This window comes from Pelodiscus sinensis, chromosome 23, assembly GCF_049634645.1.
Source record: "Pelodiscus sinensis isolate JC-2024 chromosome 23, ASM4963464v1, whole genome shotgun sequence".
Lineage (NCBI taxonomy): Eukaryota > Metazoa > Chordata > Testudines > Trionychidae > Pelodiscus > Pelodiscus sinensis.
In genome coordinates this window covers 24,076,725-24,100,120 of record NC_134733.1, presented here as the reverse complement: position 1 = coordinate 24,100,120, position 23,396 = coordinate 24,076,725, and the positions used below count along the sequence as shown (strand labels likewise).

At 56.1% G+C, this 23,396-nt stretch overlaps 1 protein-coding gene across 3 annotated transcripts in view; it reads left to right on the top strand.

The window, feature by feature from the left end:
- The window catches only part of ACOT7 (acyl-CoA thioesterase 7), a 126,849-nt gene that overhangs the window by 29,387 nt on the left and 74,066 nt on the right, over nt 1-23,396 (top strand). For all 3 annotated transcript variants that reach the window (XM_075906806.1, XM_075906808.1, XM_075906807.1), the window contains exons 3-4: nt 8,029-8,185; nt 17,924-18,015. In XM_075906806.1, the coding sequence (XP_075762921.1) occupies nt 8,029-8,185; nt 17,924-18,015 (249 nt within the window). The remainder of the gene's footprint in view (nt 1-8,028; nt 8,186-17,923; nt 18,016-23,396) is intronic.

Sequence of the window (23,396 nt, the reverse complement as noted above, 5' to 3'; positions counted from 1 at the left end):
TGCAGTCGAAGGTAGAAGATCTCCCCTTTGACAAGCACAAGCTTTTTTCCGGCAACACGGATGAGATTCTGCACAACAGCAAAAACACGTGTACCACCTTGCGTACCCTGGGAATGCACACACCACCGTACAAGCGCAAGAGCTACACCCCCTACATTAAAAACAAGGACTCGTACTACAGCTGTACTCAGTACAGACCATAAGAGTGCAGTCGTGCCAGGCAGTGCACCCAGAGGAACCGCAAACAACAACCATGTTCTTCTGGTGGCCAGGCCCCGAAGCAGCACACTTGAAACATTGGTTGAGGGCATGCCCGACCTCCCCCCAACCAGCCAGTGCAACAAGACCTGAACCATCTATTTGACCACAGATTACATCCATTCCTTCATCACTGGGCCTCCATAACATCTGACCAGTGGGCCATAGAAATTATCCCTATGGGATATTGGATTCCGTTCAACTCCCTCCCTCATACCCTTTCCCCTACCCCGTCCCTCTTCAGGGACCCATCTTGGGAGATACCCCTCAAACAAGAAACTGATCGGCTTTTTCATCTAGGAGCTATAGAAGAGGTACCCAAATCATACCGGGAAAAGGGGTTGTTCTCCACTTATTTCCTGACCCAGAAGCCTACAGGAGGCTGGAGACCAATCCTAGACCTCCACAAACTAAACAAGTTTCTGTGAAAGTAGAGATTCAAGATGGTCACACTGTCTGCAATCAGACCAGCGCTGGACAGAGGGGACTGGTTCGCAGCCCTCGACCTACAAGATGCATATTTTCACATTGCGATACATCCTAAGATTCGCGGTAGGAAACGCACATTTCCAATACAAGGTCCTACCTTTCGGCCTTTCCTCAGCACCGCGGGTCTTCTCAAAGGTCCTAGTGGTGGTCGCAGCATACCTTCGGTGTCAGGGCTGCGTCATCTTTCCATATCTGGACGACTGTCTAGTAAAGGGACACTCCAACCTAGAAATTGAGATAATACTAAAGACCAGACAGCTGTTCAACCACTTAGGTTTACTAATAAATGAGCAGAAGTCGACGCTCAATCCAGTTCAAGATCTAGAATTCATAGAAGCGCGACTTGACTCAATATCAACCGGGGCATACCTGCTGCGGTAGAGATTCGAGACACTACGCGACCTCATCACCACCCTACTTGTCAACCCCAACATGACAGTACATACCTGCCTTCAGCTCATGGGCCACATGGTGGCCACCACATATGTGGTCTAATATTCACGTCTACATTTCCGAACTCTGCAGCATTGACTGATGTTGGTCTATACACCATGGATACATTCTCTACAAAAGACTGTCCTTATCCCCAGACGGGTCCTGGAACCTCTCCAATGGTGGACCTCTCCCACCAATCTTCTCGAGGGGGTGCCCTTCTTTCAACCAGAACCATCAGTCCAAATCACACCTCACTAATGGGTGGGGAGTACACCTGCAGCAACAAACAGTGCAAGGCAAATGGTTACCACACGAGGCACTACTCCATATCAACCTGCCGAGCTCAGGGCTGTCAAGAATGCATGCAAGCACTTCACATCATCCATCACCAACAGAACTGTCCGTGTCCTTACGGAGAACACGACCTCCATGTTTTGTATAAACAGACAGGGAGGAGCACACTCCCGATCTCTGTGCGGAGGCGGGCCGCCTCTGGAACTGGTGCATCCAACGTGGGGTCACATTAAAGGGAACATACTTACCGGGGTGAACAACACTGGCAGACGTTCTGAGCTGCAACTCCACCCATCGATCACAGGTGGGAACTCCACCCACAGGTGCTAGACTCCATTTTTTCACAGGTGGGGCTATCCAACAACGGACCTATTTGCAATGCAAAATGCCCTTGCTTTTGCTCCCACACAGGGCTGGGGAAGGGGTCCAAGGGAGACACATTCCTAATCGCATGGGATGAACCGATTTACTATGCCTTCCTGCCAATACCGCTAATCCATCTGGAAGCAGCCTGGTCATCCTAGTAGCCCCATCATGGTCCAGACAGACCTGGTACCCTTATCTGCAACACATGTCCATGGAACTACCACACCCGCTCCTTCACTGCTGCAATCTCTTCTTCCAGAATATGGGCAGACTACTGCACCCAGATCCACACACCCTCCATCTCCATGCCTGGCTCCTGTCTGGTTTCGAGGTGCAGAAGTAACCTACTCAGAACAAGTCAGAAATGTCCTCATGCATAGCAGGACACGCCACTGGAGTAACTTACCAGGAAAAATGGAAACGCTTCGCATCATGGTGCTGCCAAAGAGAACTCAGTCCAGACAAGACATCAATCCATATGATACTCGACTACTTATCCTCTTTAAAGACTGAAGGCCTGTCAGTGTCTTCTATAAAAGTTCACTTGTCAGCCATTACGGCCTTTCACGCCCACATAGGAGTCATCGGAGTTTGTGCATCCCGTGATGAAGAGATTCCTTAAGGGCCTTCCCACCTCGTAGAGCATCTCCGCCCTCTTGGGATCTGTATTTGGTCCTGCAGATCCCTATGAGGCCCCCCTTTGAGCCCATGGCCACATGCCCTCTCCTGCTCCTCACAACGAAGGTGCTGTTTCTGGTGGCGATCGCGTCAGCAAGGAGGGTGGGCAAGTTAGGAGCCCTAATAGTGGGCCCTCCACACACGGTCTTTGCTAAGGACAAAGTGACTTTAGGGATAAAGGCTGGATGTGGTCTCAGTCAACACACGCTTCCGCATTAAGGAACCGATAGTTTTACCTGCGTTCTTTCCAAAGCCACATACATCGCTACTCACGCCATGCGTCCCGCCCTCCATGTTAGACGGGCCCTGGCTTTCTACATCGACGGGACGCAGGCGTTTCGCAAGTCCCCACGCCTCTGGCTCCATTGCAAACTACTCCGGGGCAACCCACTTTCCACACCGTGCATTTAGAAACTGATAACGAGCTGCATCCTCCGGTGCCGCTCCCTTGGTAACAAACCACTAAAGACGGCCCCGAGGGCACTACAGAACATCCACGGCATTCCTTAAGGGGGTGCCCTTAAACACATTGACCGGGCAGCCACGTGGTCATCGGACCACGTTCTTGAAACGTTACGCCATGATGCCTCAATTGGCGGCTGACACGTCCGTGGCTAAGGCGGGTCTATCTGCTGTTACACAGCAGTGACTCCGAGTCCCACCAGCCATGGCGAGTACTGCTTTGTAGTCCCCTAGAGTGGAGCACCCACGGGGGCATCCCCCGAAGAAGAAAAGGCAGTTACCTTGTGCAGTAAGGATTGCTCTTTGAGATGTGTGTCCCTGTGGGTGCTCCATGACCCTCCCTTCCTCCCCGCTACTTGAAGTCCAGGTGCTCTGTGGTAGACAAGGAACTGAGGGGAAGGGGTCAGGCCGTGCTTAACTGTCAACTGCCACCAGTGCGAGAGGCTCACTGCGCACGCACAGCCCGACTGCTAACTGCTATGAAAAAATCTCCCATCTGCGGCACCGGGGAAGACCCGTCACCTACAGTGGAGCATCCACGGGGGGACACCTCGAAGAACAGTCGCTACGGCACAAGGCGCGAAACTTCCTTTTTCCTGGCGTGAGGTGAAGGTTTCAGGCCGGCTGTTCCCCACAGCCCAGGTCCGTGCAGGGTGACGGAGGAAGAAATGAGAGATGATGATGAAACTGATCAGTTTGAACTTTGCTGCTGCTTGGCTGTCGAGTGACTGGCTGTGTTGCTAGGGGTTTCCAGGGAGCTATTTGTGTAGTGAACTTCCGCGGGTTACTGACGTGGGGTCATTTTAAGACTGTCACTTTCCTCAGAAGTTGCCTCACGTGTTGGGGTTTTTCTTGTTTTCTGAAGGGAGGGGGTGGCGTCAGACACAGGGGGTTTGGGTGAAACCTGGAATGTGTTTACATTGCTGATTTAAGTGGCTCTTTTCTAAACTGGTGCTTGCTGAGGATGGTCTAATTCACCCCTGATGGGGCAGCTTGTAGACTCCGGGTCTGGCTGCCACCTGGTTTGTCTGAAGGCCGTGGGGGAGGAGCTGCCAGTCAGAGGGAAACTTTGCAAACTGTGAATTGGGGTAAGGCCAAGAAGCCCTTGGCTGAGATTGTAGAAGCTGATCTCTGTGCGAGTGGAAGTGAGGACCTTGATCAAGCTCTGCCAGCCTGGGCCCATCTCTCCCAGCACCGGAAGGATGCCCTCCAGTGGACATCGCCATCTGGCTCCTTGACTGCCGTCCCAGCACCCTCCGAGTGAAGTCTAAGAGGAAAACTTCATAACTCCTGGGTTTTGTGGGTTTGTGTTAGACACAGGTGGGACCCCCGTGGCCTGGCACCCTCGGGACCTGACCAGTCCTGATCGAGGGAGTTTGCCGGACCAGGGGAGGTCAGTGGTGGCCCCTTACCTGGCTCTACACCTGTCCCCACCCTGGCCACGACAGCAGCCCCACTACCACAGCCAGCCCCAGCTGGGTGGCCTGCTTCCGGCTGATCAGACAAATTAGACTCCCAGCCCTGCTGCTGCCACTGGCCCTGGCCGGGATGCTGGCCCCCTGCCACTGTGGCCCCTGGCTGGGATGCTGCTGCATCCATTAAGCTGCCCCCGCCAGCCAGGCGCCCAGCCACTGGCTCAGTGCTGCCAGCCCCACCTGGCTGCCCCTTACTGCCCAGCTCCCAGCTGCCGGCACTCTGGCCCAGGAACAGCGATGTCGCTGGACCAGAGTGTCCTGGATTTTAGAGGTTCAACCTCTATTTAACTATTCAAGCCATGTCGGTGACATTCCTTAGCTGGGCTCTAACCAAATACTCAGCCACCACAGAAGGCTCCTTCCTAGAATGTATATAAAGGCTGATTACTTTGGGCATTCATTTGGCTTAACTGCATTCCAGTGGCAAAGCTAACTCAGTGGGTTGATTTGTTGTTGCTTTAGTCTTGGTTCAGTTTTAAGATTTTTCGTTTCATTGAGGCTTTCAATAGAACGTGTAAGTGACACTGATACAGCGCTGGGCTGGCGCCTTTGCCCTAAAACCCTGAGCAGGTCATGCAGGCGCAGAGCAGGCTGCCGTAGCGCCTGGGAGGCTCCAAGGAGCTGGAGTGACACTGAGCGCTGGCTGAGCTGGGTCGGACGGGGCTTGGCAGGGCTGGATGTAACCTGGGAGTTGTTGGTCAATGTCAATTTCAGCCCCCCCTCCTCCCTCCACCATTGCAATAGGCGAAAGGCCATTGGTGACTAAGTGCAGCCTCTGTCAGGAGCCCCCTGGGCAGCCCCTGTGGGTGTTGGGAGTCCCCCATGGGCAGCCATGTTGCATGTTCTGCCTTCCCTTCATTTCTTGCAACTGTAAAAACTGTTATAGTGAAAAAAATTAAGTCCTTCCCCCTTCCCCCCTGCAAATTCTGCCAAGCCTAGTTGTGCAGCACTAGCAGGGGAGCTCTGGGCACCTGCTGGCAGAGCGAGTGTCTCATGAGGGCTGGGAGCCTGCGTTTGGAGCCAGGCTGCTGTGTGTAGACTACACCGATAATTCAAGTGCAGACAAAGCAGCTGTGTAGGAGCGTAGGCCTGCTTACCGCAGGGCAGGGCGGCCGCTGAGCTTGCCAATAGGAGCTAGCTAATCCCTCCTGGATGACTGAGCCGAGAGTTTAGTTTCACAACTCTTAAGATCCAGCCTTTCAAAACACCACTGAGTTTGGGTGCCTTAACCGTAGGGTGGATTAGCCCATCTACAGACCTAGGCTCTGACTTGCAGACGTCTACAGCTCCAGCTGCAGCACCTCTGAAAAATGACTCTCTCTCTCTCTCTCTCTCCGCTTGAGCACCCGCTGTCGCTGAGTGGGTGTTGCTCAGAATCGGGACAAATAACAATCTTCTCAACCCTACAAAATCCTCTTCAGGGAGTTGGCAGTAGGTGGCGCTGCAGCCCCTCTGTGCGTGTGAACAGCGGGCGCCTGGACCCAAACCAGAGCAATGGATTCCGTTCCTCACCACGCGCCCTCCCGGAAGCGCATGAAGTTGGACAAATGGCTAATTGTCAACATTGTGGCAGCGTAAACAGCCTGAGCGGGAAAGCAAAGCGGCTCTGTCTGTTCTCCGGGCTGGCTCCATGGGGTACACCTGTGCCTTTTTGCCTCTAAGCAACTCCACTTGTATGTCTCGTTGAGCTGCAGTGTTCTGTGATCAGAACCCCTCCTAACAGCACTGCAAATAATCCGGGGATAGTGCGTTTAACGGGCCCCCCTCTGGCAGACGTAGCATGTAGGCAACACTTGAACAGGGGGCACCTGTTCCCCCCCCCCCCCCCATTGGCTTCTTCTCTGAGAAGGAGCAAGAGGAAACCTGAGCGGTGTGCCCAGAATGCACCCATTGCATTTGATCCCTTACCTCCACAACCGCCAATTTCAGTCCAATGGTAAATTGGCTCAGAGCCAGTTCTGAGCCTGAATTATCCCCGTCCTGAAGACCAGCCCCTCCAACTAAACCAAACCGGTTTGGCAGAGCCCCCGACAGTGATCAGTTCTGTGGTGGTACATGCGTGAAAGGGTTAACCTAAATTGGACACTGCCCGGATTGAGATTAGGGGTGTCAGTGTGTAGACTACACGATGAACCAATAAACCTGGGCTTATCGGTTAATTGTCGACTTACGTGCACCCCCCCTTTGCTGTGAGCTGGTGTTGGGGGCGTCCGATCCTGTGGAGCAGCCTGCCCTCTCTTCCCAGCTGCGCTACTGCCTCTGATAGAGAGGCAGCAGCACAGAGGGTGTGGGAGCTGGTACATGTGGGGAGCCAGCTCTCAGCACATGCTGGCTCCGTGGAGCTGCCTGCCTCTGAGGCAGGGGGAAGGGTAGCCAAAGCCAGTGGTCAAGGGATGCCGGCTTAGAAGCCAGCTCCCCCAACTCCCCGGCCCCTTCCCGGTGCTGCTACCTATCCATTAGAGGGAGAACCCTGGGGAAAGCAGGGGAGGCTGCTCTGTGGAATGTCAGCAGAGCTCCTGTCCATGGGGAGCTCGGACCCCGCCAGACGGGCTGCTGCCGCTGTATCAGAGGCAGCAGCACAGAGTGACAGGTAGGAGCCGGTCTGCGTGGAGAGCTGGCTTTTAAATCTGCTCCTCTGGCAGACTGGCTCCTGCCTGCCACCCCACACTGCTGCCTCTGATAGAGGGGGCTCCCTGGGAGCGGGGCCGGGAACGCACTGGCTGGTTGCCAGCCCCACACCGGGGACTGTTGACAATCGTGTAACTGCAAAGATTTGATGCAGTTACACGACTGTTCAGTTACACGCTGTCTACCATCCCTACCGGAGATCTCATGTCAAGGTGTAACCAGGACTGACTGTTTTTGTCTGTTCTAAAGAGCTGGAATATGCCCGGGCCAAGAGCATGGGGGAGATGTGATTAAACGAGTCTGGAATTCGGATGGAGTTCGCGCATGGTGGGCGGTTGGGCTCAGTTAAACAAAGGGTCTTACTCCCACTCCAAAGTCCACCACAAGCCCGGCACCCTCGGGACCAGGGGAGTCAATGCTGGTCTCTGAGCTCCACTCCTGGTTCCCTAGCCCGGCTTCCCACCTCCCTGTTACAGGCCCCCAGCTGGGCTCTGTTCCGGGCCACTGGCCCCCGTGCCAGGCTCCGCACCAGGCCCAAGGTTCCCGGCTGTAGGGACTCTGGTCTACCCACATGGGTGGTCCTGCTGTGCCAGTTTTTCCCCAGAGGTGCTTCAACCCTGGAGCCCCCATGGTGTCCCTGAGGTGCTGGCCCAGGGATATTTGCCGGGCCCACGTCCCGCGTTGGACAGGCTGACCCTGGCTGCATGGTTGCTGTGTGGAGCCTGTAGCAGCGCTGCGGACGGTGCAGCGGGTGAAGCGCTCCCAGCTCAACGTGGCGCGGCGTTGGGGAGGTCGTGTGAGAAGCTGCTTCTGCCTTCCCGGGAGGGTAGCGCTCGCCGAGGGGTTCCGCGCTCTTCCTCAGCCGCGCTGCGCGTTCGCCCGTCCCTTCTGACGGCATGGGTCGCGCTGGGGACTCTAACCGCGGTTCCTCTGCTGTCTGCAGGAGCACTGTGTGGCGGCGCTGGCCCGGGTGGAGCGGACAGACTTCCTCTCACCCATGTGCATCGGGGAGGTGGCGCACGTCAGCGCAGAGATCACGTTCACCTCCAGGCACTCCGTGGAAGTCCAGGTCAGCGTGCTGGCTGAGAACATCCTCACAGGTAACTGCTGCTTCGCCTGCCTCGTGCTCTCCCCGGGAACGAGCCCCTGAAGCAGCGCAGTTTGGGCAGGCGTGTTGCTGTTGCTTAATGCGCCTCGCGGAGCCTGATTTCCAGCTTTGCATTAAGGATGTAATTGGGTAACTGGCAAGCATCACCCTTACCAGTGACCGGTTAACCAGTGCCTGATCCAGCTGGAGCAAGCCCCTTCCCTGGGCCCCCAGCGCCATGGGTGGGGGTGCTCCAGCCCTGCTGGGCCCATCATGCTGTGCCCCAGGCGTGGGATGCTCGCGTGGCCCCCTGCCGGCACCGCACCATGGTGGGCTGATTAATGGATTAATGACGGTTTCAGCAGTTACCGTTTTACACAGGCATTTCCATCCCTACGGTGTGTAACGATCTCTCCTCGGTTTCCCGTTTGGAAAGCCGGTGGAGATGATGGGCGCTCCCCAGCTGCTCCTGTCTGTCCACTGGGCAGCGGCTGGATGGCGTTGCGGGTTTCCCATCTCTCCGGCAGTGGGTCGACGTTGGGAGTAACTTCCCGGTCCCCTGCAGGCAGTACGGATTCTCCATCGCTACCTCTGGGCACCGGCGAGATGCTACCCGCCTGTCCCAAGCATCTCCCCCTGGGGGCGGGCTCTTGGAACAAGGGGGCGCCTGGGTAACAGCTCCAGACAAGCAGGTAAGGTGGTCGGGGTAGTGCCCAGCCCGGCGCCTCTCCAGAGTCCGGCAGCCTGCGTGTGGCGCTCGGTGGGGAAGGCGAGCCCCCGTTGAGACGAGGGCTGTCGTGCAGTGGCTGCTTTGCCTGGACATGGCAGTGGTGGCGACAGAGATGGTCTGCGGGTGCTTGGGTCGGTTCAGCTGCGGGGAAGGACAGGTCCGACTTGCTTGGCGTGTCTGGACTGCACCTGTGCAGACTTGCTGGGATCCACGTAACCGCCACGCCAGCGCCACGGGGCCTTCTGAGCAGCTCCCGGAACTCGCCAGCTAGGGCTTCCGGGGGCTTCAGTCTGTTGGCAGGAGGGGAGCGCTCACACATAACCAGTTCCTCCTCCCTGCACAGCCCGCTGCCACCGGCCCATGCTGCCCCGAGGGAAAAGGTGGCTCCTTCATTTACGGCCGGTGTGGAATCTCTCCCTTTACGTGGGCTGTGAAGCAGTTTTAACGGGGGGCTGTGGCAAGCTCCATTTTCCCACTGGTTGCTTCCCCTCCTCCTCTCCCTGGCTCGCTCCGGGATCTCCTTACGAGGCGTGGAAAGACGTGTAAGGCGTTCTCCAAGGGTCTGCCTGTGCGAGGAGCGTCAGGAGACGGGGTTAGTACGTGGCAGTCCCCGACGTGGTTACAGCATGGTGCCAAGCGACAGCTGGGACCGTACCCAGGTCTGGCAGCTGACTCAAAGCTTAGCGCTGTCCAGTGAGCGCGTCTGCCAGTGCCTCTGCCCGCCTGGACTTGTGCCACAAAGGCACGTTCTGTGTGACCAGCCCGAGTGGCGAGGAGCTCCCAGCAGAGTGAGCTTTCTGTTCTTGGCTGGCACGCTCAGCGGCGGACGCTTCCAGGTCTCCTGGCTCCCCTTCTCCTGGGCAAGGCTCCTGCAGACGCTCAGTGTGACGGGAGAACGAGGCTGTAGCATGACCTAGCAGGGTGCGGTGGGATCACCCTTGTCTGGAGTCCGTGCAGCTAGTGGGTGAATAGCGAGCAGCCTGGAAGACAGGGCTGTGTGCGTGCTCGTGGTAACCCTGTCGGTCCCAGGATAGCGGACACCAAGGCTAGACCTGGCCCCAACCAGAAGACGAGCTCTGTGTGGCTCAACAGCCTCTTTGACTAATGAAAGTCCAATAAAAGTTTCACCTGCCTTGCCCTCTAGAAGGCAGGGTGGCAGTTCTGCAGGAACATCCGCATTCTCCTGCATGGCCAGTAAGGCTTAGTGCTGTGTCTGAAGAGAGACATTCAATGCACGTCTGGCCTTGCGGGCTGTATGTCCTTCCGTGTGTGGACAGCAAAGTAATGGCTAATGCAGTTGCATGACCGTGTGGAGGATGATCCGGTGCCCCTAGCTGTACAGAGGGGCGCTGCCTGACTCGCGCGGATCACGCTGAGCTTGTGGCAAGAATGACGTGGCTGCTGCAGTTGGCTTGGGACTCGACGCTAGAACAGGGTGGGAGACGAGCAGGGCTTTGCAAAACCCCGAACTCCAAAGAAAGTTTGCTGTAAAAGTAAAAGTTACTGTAGTGTCTCCGTTGGCTTCTCCCCCTCGCTTGGGGCAGGTGTGGCGCTCTCTCAGGTTGTGAAAATCTGCGTCTTGCTTCCTGGTAGTAAGTATTTCCTTCTAATTGGTGAAGGGATCTTTCCTGGTTCCTCTTCCCAAGCTTGCCTGACTAGGGTTCTAAGCGACTCATCGACTATCCGATAAGCCTAAGCTTCCTAAGCCTAAGAGGAATGCAGTGGAGACATACCCCGACAGAGGCAGCAAGGGGGGGAAGCAGGAGCCGGCTTAAGCTGGTTCCCCCAGCACCGTCTCTGGGGGGGGCCGGGGAGGTAGAGGCGCAGCGGGAAACAGCACAAGCAGGGACTGAAGCCGTCTATGCTCACGCCGGTTCTGCTGCGATCCTGCTTTTGAACTGTACAAGAGCCTGGCTGCAGTTCAAAGGTGGAGGTGCCCTTATCGACTAATTGCACCGTCGATGGAAATCCCATCGACTATTCGATTAATTCATCTAAATGCAACATCCCTGTGCCTGAGCTGGACTGGGGCTGAGATTTCTGTACCGACGAGTCTCTTTAGTCCTGACAGGTTTGCTTGAAGTACTGACATGGGATTGCTAGTGGCACTGGGGCTTATGGGGCTGTTAGAAAAGTACACGTTCAGGGTAAGCCAAGTGTGCGAACACCAACGCTGCTGTCTGGGCTGTTGACGTTGTCCTCTGCCTGGCTCTAGCTGCAGTTGTTTTCTCAGCGCAGCGAAGGGTTAAATGCCTAGTCCCAAAAGAAGGCCGCAGTTAGATGTGGTGCTCTGATTTTCCTTAAAATATACTCGGATGCTTTCTCCCAAGGCGCACAGATTGCAGTGTGCTCTTAGCATTCAACTTCTGTGTCTAATTAAACTCTTGAGTGACGGCATGCATGGCCAGTACTGAGTGTTACAGGTTAATAGCAACGGAGGGAGGACGGGCAGGAAGAGACCGATGCAATCTGTGCTGTGTGTTAATGACACCGATTTCTTACCACCTCTAAGTTGTCCTGGCATCGGATCTGCTCTCTGCATCAGAAAGTTTGAGCTGCACTGGTTGGAGCAGGGACCCTGTCCCTCGTTGGGTTGCGCTCCCTGCCCCCGGACTCTTGGACATGCATGCGTTTCAGGTTGTGGAACTGGATCAGTTGCTCCGTGGTGGCTGAAGTTTGCAGGCCGGGTTGTTCCCATCCCTGCTGCGGCATCAGACGCCAGTTAATCAGGCTGAGCCTGTAGCTTCGCAGGCTGAACCCTTGGCTCTGGTCTCAGCTGAATATTCTCTTCCCAGACAGTAGTAACCATGGTAACCCATTTTCATCTTCCCACATGGCAGCTGCAGGAGGCAGTGGTGGCTGCACACACGCACAGTTTTGCTGCTCTCCAACTGGGGTTGCTTTCACACCAGCACAGCGCGCTTTGTCCGAATGCCTTGGTGGGGGCTGCAGACCCGAGGAGCGATTTATGTCCGTGGCTTCAAGCTTTCTGCTCAGCCCGGCCCGTTTGTGCTCAGGTCCAGTCTGACAGGCCTTTCCCAGACAGAAGAACCCCCAGTATTTTTCAAACACCAACGTCAGACTCTCCTGGGTCCTGCCAACTACCGAAGGCCCCTTAAGGCTCTGCTTCTGGGGAAAATGATTAAAATCAGCAGCGACTAATTGCTGTGGCCTCCCTGCCTTGGCCCATGCAGCCGCTGGCTGGGAGTGCGTAGGCGCGCGTCTGTCCTAACACTGCCTAGGCAAACTCTCCGCCTTCAGACTGAGGCACAGTGCCTGGGAATCCCCGCGGAAAGCTGAGCCCTTCGGCGAGACGTGCCCTAAAGGGCCTGGCTCAGCAGGGAAGAGCCCAGCCGCGCTGAATCTCCTGGCACAGTTTGCTTACATGGCGCACACGTCCCTGGGAAGCGGCCGACTCTGGCATGTCCCTTGGGCTGCTGCATGGCCTGAGGGGACGCGCTGACGGCTCCAACTAGACTTCCCAGCTCCTCACCCGCCCACCAGCTCTTCTCCACAGTGCTCTTGGCACACTGCTGCCTCCAGGCCTGCTCGCCGGGATGCTGGTGGGCGCGCAACAGTTCAGTGGACAGCAGCTCCGTTTGCAGACGCCAGGGGACGCCTGAAGCGAGGCTGTGCAGATGTGGGCACGTGCTGGCAGGGAGGCCGAAGGGAGGCGACTGCCCTGTTGTCCCAAGTTAGGGCTAAGGCGAGGGGGACACCCCAGGCCAGACGTCGTCACCCCAGCTGGCAGTCTCTGCCCATTCCCTTCGCTTCCTGTCGCCTGCACAAGTCCTTGTTCGTTGCGACAGTTTGGTGTCTGACTAATCCACCCCCATCCCTGTCTGCTGGAGCCTCCCTCTCCTCCCAGCACCGTGATGTAGCCTCAGTCGCTCTGTGGCTGCAACCCCCGCGCTTCTCTAGCAGGTGGGTGCTTATTCTAGAGCATCTTTTCAGGACTGCAAGGGTAAAAAACCCAAGTCTGTGAAGTGTAACTTGAAATGGGGACCAGTGACTTGGCTGCCTTAACGTGTCAGCCTTGCTTGTCTGCAAAACGGGACTTGAAAGAAAACGTTTTGCCCTCAAGCTTCATCATCAATAAACAAGCACAAATGCGAACCCCCCGTTACGCCCGAGGAAGCGCGTGCGGCTTGCAGCTCAGCCTAAGCCGCTCGTCACAGATGTGACTCCGTTTGGTTTTGAGACGAGGACTAAACTGCATCCAAAGATTGTCAAACCAGTTACGTTTTTAAGCAATTATTTTTGGCAGCACGTTGCTCCTGAGTCTAGTGATTTGAGTTGTTGCGGGGAACGAAGGGGAGTGTGAGATTGCAGCGCGGTGGGCAGGGAGGTGGGTGTGACGTTCTGTTTAGGGATTGGCATCTAACCATTGAGCAAAGCAGAAATTTCCTTTACTCTGCCTGCAGCACTGACAGGTAGCAACTAGATGCAAATAAGTCTCTTTGTAGGATTCCTTGTATCTCCTGCAGCACTAATGCTGAGGCTGAGCTGCGGGGGCTTGGGAGGCTTTTGATGATCCTCCCTGTGCCTACCACGGTGACCATGGGTGATGGTGAATCCAGGTTCGATTCTGGAGAAACGGCTACCACGTCCAAGGAAGGCAGCAGGCGTGCCAATTACCCCCTCGTGAGCAGACCTCATTAGCTGATCCCTTTCGTTAATGTCAAAGCCTCCCACATTTGTGCAAACCTACCAGTCCCTCCAAAGAAAGGGATCAAGAGAAAAATAATGGTTGGTCTCCCTCTAGTGTAACATGTGAACCTATGGACTGTATGTGTGTGGTGCCGAATATCCGAGCATCTCCTGGCTTGTCCCTACCTTGTGCCAGCGCCCAAATACGCAGTTTCTCTTGCCTTGTTCTGCCTTCGTAGGACAAATCATTCAGATGCCTCTCAGCATCTCTTCTGCCAAGAGGTGTATCTTGCCCCGCTGCTCAATGGATTGCGGGCTGGGCTGGAGGAAAAGCAGTGAGAAGCCTGCCCTGTGTATCACCACTGCTGCAGTGTCTGCTACACAACCTGAGAGGTGTCACCCTCTCGTTCACCTCCTGGTGTCCCAGTCCTGTCACGATGCTCCCGGATCGGAGGGGCAGACGCTGGAAGAGGCTGTTCACTTCCAAACATCAGACTTTCTTCATAAACTTTTTATTAATGTAGCCTACACGTAGGACCTAAACTTAGCAGGCCCTAAATGTTTCATATCCTGCCATCTGTAAACTAGGTACAAGCACTTGTGTAAAAAAGTGCTCTAGAGATGGAAGCGCATTCCAATGTGGAAATAGAGGCCACACACCTGAAAGAGGAGACTTGTGTTGATCCAGAAACAGTCTCTTCCTGCTCCATGTCCCAGAGATTTGCAGCCAAGGACAGAGTTGATAGATCTAGCCAGATTTGTTACACAGTTGGCCCTTGTTTCTGGCAGCTTTGTTCATATGGGACTCTGGCGGCAGCTGCTGCTCTAGGAGCAGTGAGCCCGCCGATCGGTGGCAGCTGTAAAACCGGCCTGGCCATGCCAGGCCCCACTGCACCGCTTGGTCAACATCATGAGAGCCATGTGGGCCGCACCTGAGCGGGAAAGCAGCAGTGTCGCTGTCCGACCAGCGGGCAGCAGGGCAGGTGTGGCAGGGTGCCAGGGCACCAGAGGCTTGGCAGCTGGCATATAGAAGATCCTGGTTAAGAAGGGGAGCTGCTGTAGCATGCTCTGTTGAGCACATCTGCGGGTGATCGTGCTAAAGCAAACCACACTGGGGAGGGGGTGGGTGGGGAGAGGCTTTGGAGGGTGGGTGCTGTCCGGGTTACCACTCTGCCATAGGGACAGCTGACCTTTACTCGTGCAGGGTGAAATGCTCTGGTCTGGCAACAGCTGCGTTCAGCATGGATGTGGCAGGACCAGAGTGTCTCTGTGGAAGGCCAGTAGCCAGGAGCCCTGTGGGGCCGACAGGACAGCAGGGGGGGAGGTGGCTGGGAGACTGGTGGGCTGCGGCCGGTGGGGAGGAGGGGTGGGTGGGTCCAGAAATGACTTCCCTTGGTCTGGCAAAATCCCTCATCTGGAACTAGTCAGGTCCCGAAGGTGCCAGACCAGGGAGGTCCAACCTGCATTTACCTCCAGCTTCAAGAGGAACTTGGGAGCATTTAATTTCCGTGAGGCGTGGAAGCCAGCCTGGCTGCTCTTGGCGATGGCCAGTCCTGCCCGTTCCTTTCCAGAAAATGCTCTAACCGTCTCCGCTTCTACAAATTGTCAGCTAGTAGACATCCGCCGAGTAACAGCCTCCTCCCCTAGCTCCCTTCTCCGCCTGCCCTGCCACCCTGCAATGCCGGGGTTTTCCCGTCGCTGGCCAAGGATTGAGGCGTGTGCCTGAGCCCGCGAGCTCTGAATAGCGACTGGTGCCGTCTGCGAGGGCGGCTGGCGAGGGTTGCACCGGAGAAGAGCAGCTCTTGAGCATTAACGCTCCGTGGGAATTACCGCTCTTCTGACGAGCTTTATTGAAGCACGGGAAACGATGGTCACGAACTTGCTTTGCACATTGTTCGCTGAGGCCTGGAAAGGGGCTGCTTGCGTGGTTGCCATGGTAACCCCGTTGGCAGGATGGCCATCGTCGGGTGCACAGTGACTTATTCCCAAAAGCTCCGCTCCCGCTTCCCATGGCTGCCTGCCGCCCAGAGAGGATGCGGGACCGTAGTGAGCCACAACCTTTCCCTGAGCGACAGGCCGCTCGTCTGCCCGGGCAGGACCTGGCCTGGCGAACGGCAGCGCTAGTCACGCTCGCTGGCTTCTTGCTCGGGTGTTGCTCTGGGGGAGTTTCTTCATGGCCGCTCTGCTCAGGGTGAAATGGGGCTCTGGGAGACGGCTCCTATTGCCCAGAACGGCCCGGGGGGGCCACGCTAATGTTGGGGCTAAGCTGGTCCTGTGAGCCTGTGAAATCTGGGGCCCCCTTCTGTACTGGGGGCGCTTGTTGAGGCGGCCACGTGTTTTCGGGAGGTGTCTAGCATGGGACTGGAGTGGCAGTCACCTAGTGCTGACTTGGGCTAGTCTCCAGCCGGCCCCGCAGGGACAGCCTTGCTTGGCGCAGATCTTAAGAGCCCCGGGGAGCAGCGGCTGGTTGGGGGCGGAGAACGGGGCGCGAGCGCCTGGCAGCCTGCGTGCGTGGAGCACCCTCCCGACATGCCTCACTGCCAAGCCCTATTGCCTGTTCCTGCGTGGCTGCCGCCGGAGCCCCTCTGCCGCCCCCGGCCTCGACTTCACGTTGCTGTCCCGTGGCTCCGGGGCTAGCCGCGGGTGCGCTTCCCACGTGGCTGCTGGAAAACTGGCCTTTGCCCCTGCCCGTTTCCAGCGGGGCGAGGTGGATAGAAACCACTGACCCTGGAGCTTGGCCGGGCTGAGCTCCCCACCTGGGAATCTGCAGCTACAATTCAGAGCTTGTGCCACAAGGAAAAGATGCTGTAGGGTCCCACGCAGCACGGGGAGCCACAGGGCTCAGTGGGTGCTTTCCTCTGCCGTGCGCCTGGCACGCCACCAGCTTGCTGCTGGAAGTACTGGGAGGAGCGGCCCAGCCAGCCTCAGCAGAGCTAGAGGGGATGGGCCCTTGCGGATCCGTCAGCCCACGCTCCGCCACCACCCCGGCCTGCTTGCTAGGGCTGCGTTGACAACAGGCCCGGGCATGTGACTGAATGCCCCGAGCAGGGGACTTATTGTCCATCGATGTAACAGCTCTGGCTGGACTGCCTTGGCGCTCGAGGTCCTCGGCGTCTCAGACAGCTTGACTTCTGGGAATGTTTATGCATACAGCACCCTGTCAGAAGCGATCCCGTGTTCGCTGCTGTCTAAGGCTGTTCCGCAAGGTATCGGGAGCCTTTAAAATCAATGTCGGGAGAATTTGGCACTGAAGACAGGACTGATTCATGTTGCTTCAGAAACAGAGCTAGTGTGGTCTGCGCTCCCATCTGCTGCGTGCGTCGTTCCACCCGCTGCTCGGGTACCTGGATGTGCTGTGTCTAGAGGCTTCCCCAGAGGGAGGATTCATGAAGCCGGGAGTCTTTAGAAACTGTGCAGAGGCGCGTTCTGAACCTTCAGCAGATGCTAATGAGCCCAGCAGCACTTTGGAGAAAACACAGCTCCTGTGATCACTGGCATTTTAAACCCGCGCCGCCTGTGGGCTGGGCCGTGGCCGTGGCCGTCCCCGCGCCGCCTGTGGGCTGGGCCGTGGCCGTGGCCGTCCCCGCGCCGCCTGTGGGCTGGGCTGTGGCCGTGGCCGTCCCCGCGCCGCCTGTGGGCAGGACTGGTACCTGTAAGCACAAAGCGCGCTCTGGCTGGCTGCAGGGCTGCTGGGAGGGTCTGAGCACTGCCGGAGCAGCCCTGCTGCCCATCTCTTGCAGGGTGCAGCAGTTGGCGCATGCATTGCGGACAGTCCTGGCCCTGGGATTTCTCCCTCTGACCTGCTGCGGCGTAGTAAAGTGTCTGGGGCCAGGACACAGCAGGTGCTGCTGCTGTTGGAGTTGCTGATCCTCCTCCTCTTAGGCTGCAAGTGTCCCTTGATAGCCGCTTGCTAGCAGGCAGCTCAGCCAGGCCAGGCACCAGAGGTGTCTGCAGTAGCCAATGTTCCACGCCCCACAGCACAGGCAAAGCCATCCTGGTTGTTGGGCTCTTTCTCTGATGTGGCAAGTGGCATCCGGAGACGTCTCCTCCAGCCCGGACCATGGGGACCCCCAACCACAATGGTGCTAGCGCTGTGTCCCTATGGAATGAGCTGGGGGGAGAGGGCAGGAAAGTCACCCGGAGCAAGGCCTTGGGAGGCTTAGTAAATGGTTTATACAGCTCCAGTGTCCTCCTCCAATCTCTTCAGGGCCCTCCTGAAATTAGCTGCTGCTGGGCTTCTTGCTATTGGTACCGATCCTCAGCCGGGTAGCTTGCGCTGCGTAGAATGTTTGCTCCTGAAGTGCTATAGGTTTTACTAACCCGTGTTTCCAGTGTCTCCATTGTATTCATGTTCTCTTTGCTCTTTTGAAGGTTCCAAGAGAGTGACGAACAGGGCGACGCTGTGGTATGTGCCGCTTTCTCTAAAGAACGTGGACAAAGTCCTTGAAGTTCCTCCCATTCAGGTAACGACGTAGCTGTGAGCTCAGAGTCCTCCCGCTCAGAACTGTGTGCGTCCGTTTGAAGGGTTTGGAGCAGGGTGGGTCTCATGCTGCTGTCTTAGGCTTTTTTAAACACGGAAAGTCAATGTGGCTGCCTCCTGGCCAGTCGGCTCTGGGTGCAGCATGTGAGTAACACTAGCGTTGCCATTAGGATGTCCTGTCTCGGGGGTGGGCAGTTTCGCGCCCCAACCTCCCATTAAGGAAAAGATGCTCTGCTGGATGTAACTGTCCTCACCACATCTTTGACTGCACTGAAGCAGGTGGCAGTGATCTCCGGCAATACTGCCCCACAGAAAATGAAACTCTTAGCTCCATTGCCACGTGGGCCTGGGATTTAACCAGCTAATGCAAGAGAGCCGGGCATACATTAAGCCAGTGAAGTCTCTTCCTGCCCCTTTACCTGGGAGGGCTGCCAGGTGTGGCTGGAAGGAGAGGAAGCCACTGCTCAGGACTCAGCTTTCTCTCTGGCTGTGTCCAGAAGGGTTTGTTGCTGCTTAGAGGCCACAAGCAAAGCTCCATTTCCTGAGGTGCAGGGCCCCAAACACGTAGCCGTGGAACTGGCTTGGGACCTGTGTGCACCCCATAAAACCGGTACTAAACTTACTGGCTAAAACAGCTGTACTTTGAAGAGCAACACCATGACAATGGGAGAAGTGTCTGACCTCGAGAGATTCAAGCGCAGGGCTGAAAGGGGGGGCTAGTGACACGTCCTTAGGGATAATGATGTAAAAATAAAGGCTGAGACTCACCATAAACTCTCTTTTTCTAAATTAATGTATGTTCAGGGCAATGTGTTGTACAACCACATGCATCCCAGTAACTCTCTCTACCTGGTTACGACTAATCAGTGGCTGATAAGAGTCAAGTTAGAATTAGCTTTTCACCCCCCCAGCCGCGCGTCCACGTGTCCTGTAATTCTTTCTCCTACAAGCCAAGTTCCAGCATGTATGCAGTCCTCTGTGTCTCGTGGTTGGCCCCTTGTAGTGTCAGCAAGAACATCCGTACTGGGTCAGACCAAAGGTCCATCTAGCCCAGTATCCTGTCTGCCCACAGTGGCCAGCACCAGGTGCCCCAGAGAGGGTGGACCGAAGACAATGATCAAGCGATTTGTCTCCTGCCATCCTTCTCCAGCCTCTGACAAACAGAGGCCAGGGACACCATTTTATCCCCTGGCTAATAGCCTTTTATGGACCTAACCTCCATGAAATTATCTAGCTTCTCTTTAAACTCTATTATAGTCCTAGCCTTCACAGCCTCCTCTGGCAAGGAGTTCCACAGGTTGACTACACGCTGTGTGAAGAACTTTCTTTTATTAGTTTTAAACCTGCTCCCCATTAATTTCGTTTGGTGTCCTCTAGTTCTTCTATTATGGGAGCAAAGAAAAGTTATTTATTAATCTGCCCCCTCCACACCACTCATGATTTTATAAAGATCCCGCATGCAGAGATGACCGAGTGGCCAAAGCATCCGGTTTGAAATACCTGGGTTCTCTAGGGCTGCAGGTTGTCTGGAGGCTTCCCAGCTCTTCTGTGCCAAAGCGCTGACCAGGTTTGCTCAGTATTGTGACCTGGGGCTGGAGCCAGTCTCTGCCTGGGCCAGTGGGAGATGGCTGAGACTCTTGGGAAGGAATTGAGGTGGGTTCTTGGAGGTTAAGAATAGTAAGAAGAAAATTGGTAGGGGAGACCAAGGAAAAGCTGGGAACCAAGTGTAGCCATCTAGTGCATTTCAGGGTACCTCAATGGTGAGATCTGTGGGCCAATACAGGGAGGAATCTTTGAATACATCCTGCAGTAAACCACTTGTGTTTGCATGTGCAGTGAACTCCCATTGTGGGGTGGTCTGACACTTGGCGCTCTGGTAGCGCGAGACCTTCCTCCGTCCAGTCCCTCAAGGAGCATGCACACCTGAGGGGAGTCACTGACACCTGGGTGCGTAACTTTACTTTCAAATGGTCTTCCGTGTGTTGGCAGGGCCAGGTGCCTTGACGTCAAGCCCTTGAACAGGCTCGCAGGGGACTCTAAACACCCGCACGCTCCTGCATTGGCCCTGCCGGGATAGTCAGTGGTGCGGCTCCACGGCTGAGTGCGGAGGATTTGCATTGCCAAGAGAGGTGCAAAGCTGCATCTCCAAGGTTTGTCTCCGGATGGGCTAGAGGAAGAGTCTGGTGGCGCAGTGAATTGAGTCAAAGCAGGATATCTTTGTCCTTTATTCAGCAATTGTTTGCATCAGACTTGGGGCAGCGTATTCTCTCCCTTTACTCGGATGTCTCCTTCCAGGAACTCGAGTCCTTGAGAATTCCCCTGCCAATACACGGGTGGAAAATTATTTCATCTGGCAGGAAAGAAGATTCATTTTCTTCTAACAGGAAAAGATTTGTTAAGCACAGAGCTGTGATCCCAGCATATCTCTCTCTCTCTCTCTCTCTCTCTCTCTCTCTCTCTTCTCTCCCCCCCCCCCAATCAATCTCTTCCTTTCTGCCTACAAATCAGAATAAGTTCATGTATCTGGTGTTTTACTTCCAGCCTTCTAAGGATTCTAATTTCCCAAACATCTTCTCCTCTTCCCGTGTCAGAAAGGACTTTTCAACCCCACCCCTCCTATGATCTTGTATGCAATTAGTCCAGCTCAGTCTTGGGTTTTGAAACCCTCTAAAATGACTAATCTTTACTTGTCAAGTTAGAATGAGCTTTTCACCCCATCCACACACCCCTCCATGTGCATATGCTCTTGCAGAAGCTTAAGTGTACAAAGGAAATCGTGGAGCGAGTCCACTCGGTCTGGAATCTTAAACTGGGCCAAGAAACGTCTGAGTAGAAGAATGGTCGGAGCCCAAATAACAATTGGAAACCAATGTTAAACAAGAGGCTAATGCTTCATTTAGCTGGATCAGCTGTTCGGCGGCGGTCCCTTTGAACCACGCATCCACGCGATTCAAAGGGGCAGCTTGGGGGCCCCGGGTCAGCTGTATCGGAGGCAGCAGCACAGGGCAACAGGCAGCCAGTCTCCCCACGCTGCTGCCTCTGATACAGAAGCAGAGTGTGGCATGGCAGGGGGCTCCTTGAGTGGGGCCAGAGTGCACTGGCTGGGCACCCCCAGGAACTGGTAAGAATTCACAAGGTTAATTGCCTATTCAATGTGCCGATATTTAACACCCCTCGTTGGAACACTGAACCGAGTACGAGCTAACAGGCCCTTCTGTGCTGTCTTGCATACGAGGGCAGTGGGCAGCAAACGTTCCACTGGGGAGAGGTGGAGGTGGTCCTCTGCGGACAGAAGATTTGACCGCTCGCTTCTCTGGGGCCCTAGCCTGGCACCTGTAGAGCTGTTTGCTGGGAAGGATGGAGATAAAAGCTGATCTTACGTGTAGCTCAGTGGTTCACAAACCTTTTATATACCTGGGTTTGCCAGTCCATTTCTCAAACTTTTGGTAGACGCTAACCTTTTATTTGTATATTCGTTATGCAAATAAAACGTTACCAGTCCACAGAAAGTTTGCAAATGTGTTTGCTGGTCCGTGGTATAAAAAGCCTCGGCCCCCAGAGCCCGCCAGTGCCAGTCCTAACCCCTAGAGCCCCCCAGCACCAGCCACTGACCCCATAGTCCCCTGCACCCTACCCCCCCCACGTGCCAGCCTCCCACTCTGAGTCCTCTAGTGGCAGCCTCCTGTTTCCAGAGCCCCAGTGCCAGCCCCAACCCCCAATATTAGCCCTGTCTGCAGTACCAGCCTTGCCCCCTGGGCCCCGCAGTATCAGCTTCCTGCCTCTTGGAGCCCCTCACCCTCAGATCCCCAGCACTAGCCCCCCCAGTGCCTGCCCTGTCCCCCTTACCTAGCCCTGCGCTGCCGCCTCCCAGCCACCAGCTTGAGCACTGCTGCCCGGGTCATGGCAGCTCTAAGCCGGCTATGTTGGGCTCTGCACAGCCCTCCCGCCGTGCAGCGAAGCGCTCTTCCGTGTCCGGTAGGGGATCCCGCCCCTGCCCGGCGCTAGCCAAGAGGTGGGGCAAGACACGCCTCTCCCACCAGCCCCAGTGGGAGGGAAGGCGCTGGGTGGTGTATTTTCCCCCCCCCCAGTCCCAGAGCTGCCCCCCCCAGCTGTGTGTGGCCCAGCGGTTGGGAGCCGCTGTTGCAGGTGACCTAGCCAGTGCAGGGATTCCTTTGTCAAGGGCATCCAGAATTTCCCCCAATGAAGATCACGCAGACAGCTTGGTGGGAACCAGAAAACTGCCCGCGATGTACTCGCATCGGGCAGGTCCAGCTGCCTGCATTTCAACTGTGGCAAAACTTCAACCACCACCAAGAGGCTCTAAGGTGCAGGAAACCTAACCGGAGCTCCAGGACTATTGGTTGTTTAAGTTTTTCCGGTTGCAGGCTAACTCGGCTGCCCCTCTGAAGCGTTTCCGCCGTGGCGCCAGGGTGGTCTGCATAATAGGACCCGTAGCTGCCGGAGGAATTCCACAGCGCTGCGCGACTGTTAAGGCTCCTGAGCCGAGTGCTGGTACCGCACCGGCCGCGAGCGCAGTGGCCACCAGCATGCCAAACCCATTGAGTTGCCATGGGATCGTCCATTAGCAAAGCATCTTGTCTTGTGATTCTCTAGCTCCCCCCACCGCGACGGGTCCCTGTCCCACGCTTGCCTGCGATGCCGAGTCTGGCCCTGATCCTGGCGGCGTTGGAGGCGATGGCTCAGGATAGGCACCGTTGGTCTGCCGGCTTGGCAGTGGCAAGCCCTTCCCTGTCTGAGCGCTGTTTACGTGGTGAGCACTTCTCCCTGTTAAGTCCCCATTGAGCTGTCATAACAGACTTGCAGGGGCTTCCTTCCATCCTGGGAATGGCCAACGGCTCTGCTCTGCCGGATGGCAGCCGCCTGAGGGAGCGGAGAGAGACCCAGCGTGCGACGTTGGCCGAGCGGCTCGGTGAGGACGCTGCTCGATGGTTCCCTCTCTCTGGCATCCTCCCCAGGTCTCCAGCACTCCCGCACCGAGAGTGCCTACCCAGACTGACCTGCTACCCGCTGCAGGCCGGCACGGGCTTTCTCTGCTAGGGCGCTGCCAGGAGGTGCTGGGACTTAGCTGAAAGGAAGGTCGCACGCCGATTAAACGTGGCTTTGTGCTGCACTCAGAACCTTGAAGAAAACGAGACACTAGGACAGCAGCCCGAGTAGAGTCCTGTGTATCCTATAATCTTCCCCCTCCCCCCATCCTCAGGGAAATGGTTCTGCCTGCCTAGCTTTTCAAAGCCTCATTCAGCTTTTCCCGGGGAGAGTTCCATAACTCCTGAGCAGCTGCTTATCACAACGGTGAAGGGAAAGCCAACTCGGCCTTTTAGCAGGGGTTAGCTTGGAACCCGA